At 49.8% G+C, this 7236-nt stretch overlaps 1 protein-coding gene across 8 annotated transcripts in view; it reads left to right on the forward strand.

Moving 5' to 3' along the window:
• SCN4A (sodium voltage-gated channel alpha subunit 4) overlaps positions 1–7236 on the forward strand; it is a 148476-nt gene that overhangs the window by 80377 nt on the left and 60863 nt on the right. For 7 of the 8 annotated variants that reach the window (XR_003092638.1, XM_006017885.2, XM_025196908.1 and 4 more), the window contains 2 exons: positions 3184–3357; positions 3949–4305. Coding sequence is in view for 7 of the 8 variants with exons in the window: in XM_006017885.2 (XP_006017947.1) it covers positions 3184–3357; positions 3949–4305 (531 nt within the window). In the remaining variant the exon portion in view is untranslated. The remainder of the gene's footprint in view (positions 1–3183; positions 3358–3948; positions 4306–7236) is intronic. The other variant, XM_025196910.1, reaches the window with a different exon arrangement.

Consider the following 7236-nt stretch of genomic DNA (forward strand, 5'->3'; position numbering starts at 1 on the left):
TTCTGTTCGTCATGTATCTGCTGATGCACGATAAAGTGCCATTAGCTTTTCTGATGACTTCGTCACACTGCCGACTCATGTTCATCTTGGAGTTCACTAGGACTCCAAGATCCCTTTCCGCTTCCGTTCCACCAAGCAGGTCATTTCCTAGGCAGCAGGTATGCTGGACATTTTTCCTCCTTAGGTGCAGCACTTTGCATTTCTCCTTGTTGAATTGCATTCTGTTGTTTTCCGCCTATATGTCCAACCTGTCCAGGTCTGTTTGTAGTTGTTCCCTGCCCTCCGGCATGTCCACTTCTCCCCACAGTTTTGTGTCATCCGCAAACTTGGACAGAGTACACTTCACTCCCTCGTCCAAGTCGCTGATGAAGACATTGAAGAGTCCTCGGTCCAAGGACCGAGCCCTGCGGGACCCCACTGCCCACACCCTTCCAGGTCAATACCGACCTATCCACTACGAATCAGAACCCTCCGATTCGATTTGGAGAGATTTGGAAAGATTCAAAAATTCAGACATAGACACAGCTTTAAATGTTTTTTCTACATACCTCCAGGTAGCAGGTGGCTCATGAAAGCTGCGATGCTGGGGTGCATGGAGTGTCCCACAGGAGCGCAGGGAGCTCCCCAGTGCGCTCAGCCGCAGACCTGGAAGTGAACCCAGCAGCAGACCTGGAAGTGAACCAGAAGCACTTCTGTTCTACTTCTGGGTTTGCCAGGGAGCGTTCTGGGAGGCCCCCCAGTGTCCCCCCCCAGCTCGGTGACTGGTGCCTCCTGGGTCTGGGGGGGCACCTGGGGTCCCCTCACAACCAATTGCCAAGCCGGGACACGGGGGTGGGGGGGGAGACGCCCTGTGTGCTCCCTGGGGGACCCAGAAGTGGGCCAGAAATACTTCCAGTCCACTTCCAGGTTCACTGCTGAGCACGTGGGGGGGCCTCCCCACACTCCTGTGGGATGCTCCATGCACCCCAGCATCACAGCATTCACAAGCCACACTGGTACCTTGAGTTATATAGAAAAAACATTTAAGGCTGTGTCTATGTCCAAATTGCTCATTCCCTGAATTGGCATCACATCTTCAGATTTGGATTCGGCTAAATCAAATCAGGGACAGTGATCCAAATCAACGAATTGAATCATTGCCCCTGATTCGGGCCAAATCCGAATCTGAATGGAATAGGGCCTGGTTCGCATACCCCAGTTGATTTCATATATGATTTGATCTACTCCTGTGCGGAGACTGTTCTGATCCGATTCTGGCCTCCTAGACAGGCCAGAGAGCTTCACTCTATGATTGCAGCACTGAGACATAGCACTTTGGGACTGAGCTAGAAGATATGGTTATAATTAGCCTGGATTCTGATTTACAAGGAATTGATGATAAGATAAAGTTCAGGAGGAGCCACAAGCCAGTGGAAAATAAAGCCAGAAGAATACAAGCAGTCCTCAGACTTATGACACATTTGGTTCCTGAAAAGCGTGTCGTAAGTCGAAACGTTGCAACTCAGAACCAATTTTTTCATAAGAAACAATGTTATAAATGGGGTTCCTGAACAACGGTCCGATACCCTATTTTCACCAAAAATACCACAGAGTTTTGTAGTCAATCAGTTATAGATGAGTAATATAGCAACATTAATATATTCATATTGTAAATAGCAATCATATTGATTTGGAAGGACTTCTTTGAGGTGACTTTGCTGGACTTTTTGAAGGGCTCTTGGCTGGAGTCTTCTCAGGAGTCTTGGCTGCAGCTTTTTCTGGAGTCTTGTCTGCTTTCTTAAAGAAAGTGTCCGAGGAAGTTTGGACAGATGTTCTCCAGGGAGATGAGTGACACAGCGAACTCGTTCGCTGGCGTGGCATTGCATTGAATCAAGCGTTGTAAGTCGAAATTGGCGTTGTAAAGTTGAAATGGTATCAATTTAGAAACATTGTAAGTCCAAAACATTGTAAGTCAAGAGCTGCCTGTACAGTTTGCCGACAACCTCCTTGGAATATTTACTGTGTATGGTAAATCTCCTCAGCTCAGCTCTGCACTCCCAAAGCCTGGTGCCGTATAATAGGAAAGTTTCTAGGATGCTAATTGTCACCTAACCGATACCATGCTGAGGTAATGTGATAATACAGAGCATCATTATAGTCCCAATCAAGAGAGCAATGTGCAAACGCCAGATCAGCTTACAGGGCAGCAGGACTTCGGGGGAGTGGCCATACTCAGAGCTCATAGAGGAACTGCTAACTGGACAACTGGAGTGGAGGTTCCTGGTTGGAAGTCATTTGAGGGTGATACTTTGTCCACTTATTTTTTTTCTTCCATTCATCACAACATACCATATGCCAAGTGTGTGTGAGGGAGATCAAGGAGGCAGTCATTTCACCCACAGGACCAGTGTCTCCCTCAATTCCCAAACAACACTGGAGCTTTTAACATGTGCTACATAGCAGCAGTGCAGCCTAGCTTGTGGAAAAGGATGACCTCAGGAGACACCAGAGGCCTAACAGTGTGGCTGGGTACATGGGACAGCTGCCACACTGATGCAGGAGCAACTTCTGGTTGCCTTCAGCGCAGTTGTACAGCCGCAGCGGCAGCTATGCTTTTTCACCTCCCTCTGTTCTCCTCCAACCAAGTCAGTTTCTGGGGTGTCCGGCTTAGTCGCCCACTCTAGTCATGCCACTGGGGGAGACACACTTATCCAAGGTTTCTAGCAGTGATCTGTGCTGCACTGGGTCTCTCTCAGCTTCCAAGAGAAATCCAGTGCACTGTAGCTCTTGTTGGAGAAGACAAGTGCTCAGGGTCCGTGAAGGCAGTGCATCTCTTAGGCCTCCTGGGGAAATCAATGCAGGGCACTACCTCTCTGCACTTCCTGATGGAGCTGCTGTAATCATTCTTCTGGTGGGTGACCTATTATGCTTTGCCTTCTCAGGGCACAGCCTGAAACCTGCTGCCCTTTATACCCCCTTTGCACCCTTCCCAAGTCTATGGTGTCTGGACGGGATGGCCCAAGTGAAACTTGGGTGGCTCAGGATGCACCCTGCCTGCTGGCTCTGACCAGATCTCTATGGCACTGCCACCAGTATGCCCCTATATTGGCTTTTCAGGGGTCTTATTGCCATCTTTGTGCCATTCCTTCTGCTGAGGGGTTGTAACGGGCTGGTTGTGCAGCTGATAATAACATTTTTCCACAGGTCTTTACTGGGATCTTCACTGCTGAGATGGTTTTAAAGCTCATAGCTTTGGACCCATATGACTACTTTCAGCAGGGTTGGAACATATTTGACAGTATCATCGTCACCCTGAGCTTGGTGGAGCTGGGCCTGGCTAATGTGCAGGGGCTCTCTGTGCTCCGATCTTTCCGTCTGGTAAGTGTTGTGTTGAAGGTTTCAAGGCCAGGATAAAAGCAGAGAAGGATTATTTCCAACTCCCATGAAGCAATGTCCCCTGAATTGCATTAGTTGAAAAGAATGAACCATCACACCCAGGGCAAACATTGTGAGCCCCACTGGAGCCATTGCCAACATGGTATGTCTCTCCAATGTCAATTTGGGATGCAGTGGCATTAGTGATTGTCCTAGTCTTGCAGTTGCTAAACTCATAGGAATACTTACATTCCCTCTGAGAAAATACAGAAACATCCAGATTGGGTCCATCTATTATCCCGTTTCTAAATATGACCAATACAAGAAGCTGCTGAGAAAGGTGTGGGAAGCCCTACAGGAGGCAATTTAGATATCTGGCCCCAAAGCAGCCTCCTTTTAACTCCCACTAGTTAGAGGTTGGTCTACCTTGCATGCCAGAGGGTTCCTACCCCTTTCCAAGTGCTTGGAACTAACTTTTCATAGTTTATCATTTTAAAAGGTGCCCAGTCTCTTTCTGAGCCCTGCTGTGCTCTTGATATGTTGTGACAAAGAGCTCCACAGGTCATTGTTTGCTTTCCCCCTTCTTCTTTGCAGCTCAGAGTTTTCAAGCTTGCCAAGTCCTGGCCAACCCTCAACATGCTCATAAAGATCATAGGCAACTCCGTGGGTGCTCTCGGGAACCTCACCCTTGTGCTGGCCATCATTGTCTTCATCTTTGCTGTTGTGGGCATGCAGCTGTTTGGGAAGAGCTACAAGGAGTGTGTGTGCAAGATCTCCGCTGACTGCACACTGCCCCGCTGGCACATGCATGACTTCTTCCACGCCTTCCTCATTGTCTTCCGCATCCTGTGCGGAGAGTGGATTGAGACCATGTGGGACTGCATGGAGGTGGCAGGCCAAGCCATGTGCCTCCTCGTCTTCATGTTGGTGATGGTCATTGGGAACCTTGTGGTGAGTTGCCTGTTTGTGCCATGGTAAAATGGAGCTGGCGGGGAGGGAAATAGAGAGAAATCCCTATAGGAAATCTACACACAATGCTCTTTCTCATCTCCTCATCAGTCATCTGCTCTTCATTAATTCTTAGTATAGGTACACGCACAGCCAGGGCTGTCCCTAGGGAGGGGTGAATTGGGGCTATCGCCCTGGGCTCCGTGCTTTGGGGGGCCCTGTGAACAGTGCCATACAGGCCCCGCTGCTGCCAGCTTCTGCAGGCGGTCGCCACCCTCACCCCTTGCCACTGACACTGCCACCAGCTTCTGCCACCCCCACCCCTGGCCCCCCACAGACTGATATGCTCCGGGCCCCGCACACCCCTAGGGATGGCTCCACCCACAGCACCTGACCTCAGAGCATCTGGGACCTGTTACACCCAGGTAAGAGCATGCCAGTTCCTCCAAACAAGGGGGCTCATTCATGTCCTGTGTCCTCCTCCTGTAGCATGTGGCACCTGATAGCTGAGCCATGGGCTCTGTTGTGCTAGGTGCTGTAAAGATATAGAGAAGGAGGTAGTTCCTGTCTTGAAGAGCTTGCCCTCAAAACAGATCAAGAGCAAGAGGGGAAACTGAGGCACAGACAGCAGAAGCCACCAAGCTGAGGTCACACAGCAAGCAGCAGAAATAAGCTGCAGGAATAAGATGCCATATCTCAGTCAAGTGCCTTCATTGATGGCCTCTGCTGCCAGTCTCTGTCTCTACACCCCAGCCACAACTTAGAGCCGCTGGATGATGAGAAATAGAGTCTGATTGACTGATTCTAAGTTCACTTGCTATGTTGCCTCGTGGGTCAGGGGAAGAGGGCCGAAGGAATGAGTTTTTTGTGTCATTCCCTTAGTCGTCCTAGTGGCATGCAGTTGTATCTTCTCAGCCCCCTCTGTTTACCTCCTTTGATAACCTGAGCCGCTTGCTGCCTGGTCACCGCTGCCTGAACTGCAGACGTAGCCCCTAAGTTCCACGGACGTGTGAAATCCTTTCTAAACTTGGTAACCCTCTCACCAATGGCTTTGAAGCTTGTTTTCCAAGCTGCACAGGCCTCATCCTCTCCTCTGAAAGAACAAAACAGGAGACGAATGGCAGCAGCTTGTCTAGTTGCTTCTATTACTTGTCAGAGTTGTGTAAACCTGTTGGAATCTGCTGAGAAAACTATCTGCCTTGGGGGGGAATTGAATGCTGCTCCCTCAGCATTGCAATGTTCTATGAGCCTGCTAAACCCTGCTCCTGTGATCCCAGGGTCTGCACTGTTCTCCAGGAGCCAAATTCAGCCCTGGGGTAAGAACGTACAAGGCTTCAGGAGCAAGTGTGACTTGATAGCTCAAGATGGAGCCAATACACCTGATTTAGGATCACATTTACCTCTGGGGCAGAAAGTGATTGTTCAAGTTCTGTCCCAGGCTCCTATCCAGAGCTGGCCTGACTGAGCAGTCCAGTGATTGCAATGTACTGCGGACATACGCACATTAGCTGTAAAATAGGTAGCTCAAGTACTGGTAGCCACCTAGTTACAGCATCACAGAGCTCACCTAGGATGCAAACCCTACCTGAGAAGCAGGATAAATATGGAGGCAGTTAGCACACAATGATCTCCTCACTGCCATGGCTGATGGCTCAGGTATGATGGCAACAGCAGTGCACAGACATACCTCTAGAAGTGGTGTCTTCCTTCAGCTACTTAAGTGCCTTCTTGTTCAATAGTAGGTAGTGCTCAACCTCCAGCCCATGGGGCTGGAAAATTAGTGGCAGGGAAATGGTGGCAGAAGTTCTGGAAGCTATGTCAATTAATACCACCACTACTCCCCCACCCACCACCACATTTCCAGACCTGTAGGCAGCCCTGCAAGCTGGATGACACAGCCCTGTCTGTGGGATTGTGATGGCACATGGAGCCAGGCTGATGCACGGGGTCTCTCCATGGCTGGATCCAGTGCACAGGGCCGATCCAGTGCACTGGCTGATGCTGACAAACCAACCCCACACACTGAATCTGGGCCATGGACCAACCCCACCTGAAGTCCAGCCCCACTCCTGGTCTGTGGGCCCAAAAGGTTGAGCACCACTGTTTATAGGCATCAGGTCCATCTGTAGGTCAATGCAGCAGGGCAGTGGCAGAGTACTGGGAAATGCATCTTAGAAAAATGTGTCTCTCTCCATCCCCACTTGCATGATTGGAAAATTAACGTGTCCTTCCACATAAATCCTTCAATGGTTAGTGTTGGCAGCACTTTTGTACTGTGGCATCCCCATGGCTCAGTTTCCATTAATGCTGATATTAAACACAGGCCACATCCCACTAGGGGAATCTCTAGGAAATGTTTGCTTGCAAGATGTCAGTTCACGAGGTCAGACACCAACCCTGATGTTCCCAGTCCTTTCCAGATGGTCCCCCCAGGTGTGCTGACCAGATAAGGGAATCACTCCAAGTTCAGAGTGACATTTTCAGGGCCACCTTCTGTACGAAAAAGTCTCCCAGTGGAGGGGCAGAAGTAGGTAGCAGGGTGCCTTGGCTTCCAGCCCATGGAGCTCCAGCACACACAGAGCTTCATCATCTCAGGTCAAGGGATGGACCAGTGCTACCTGTTTTGATGCTCAGAATGAAGATCCCATTGCTTTGCCAGCTGGGCCCCAGCTGTGGATGTAGGTCCATGACTTGTGCTGGGCCCCAGCTGGTTCTTGTCCTCTCTTAGCTTATGGCAGAAGATACTGATCAATTAGGTCAGCTTTCCCATGACATAACCCAAGTGCTTGCCTTGGCATCCTGGAAGCTGTGGGACATATATATATCCCCCCCCCGGAGATAATGCTGGGGCCAGTCATCCTTTGCTATTAGTGATATTTGGGGCATTTCCTTTGGAGTTATTAAGGGAAAAAAGGAGGAAGTAACTCGGGTGAC

This window comes from Alligator sinensis, unplaced genomic scaffold (genome assembly GCF_000455745.1).
Source record: "Alligator sinensis unplaced genomic scaffold, ASM45574v1 scaffold444_1, whole genome shotgun sequence".
In the NCBI taxonomy this organism is placed as follows: Eukaryota; Metazoa; Chordata; order Crocodylia; family Alligatoridae; genus Alligator; species Alligator sinensis.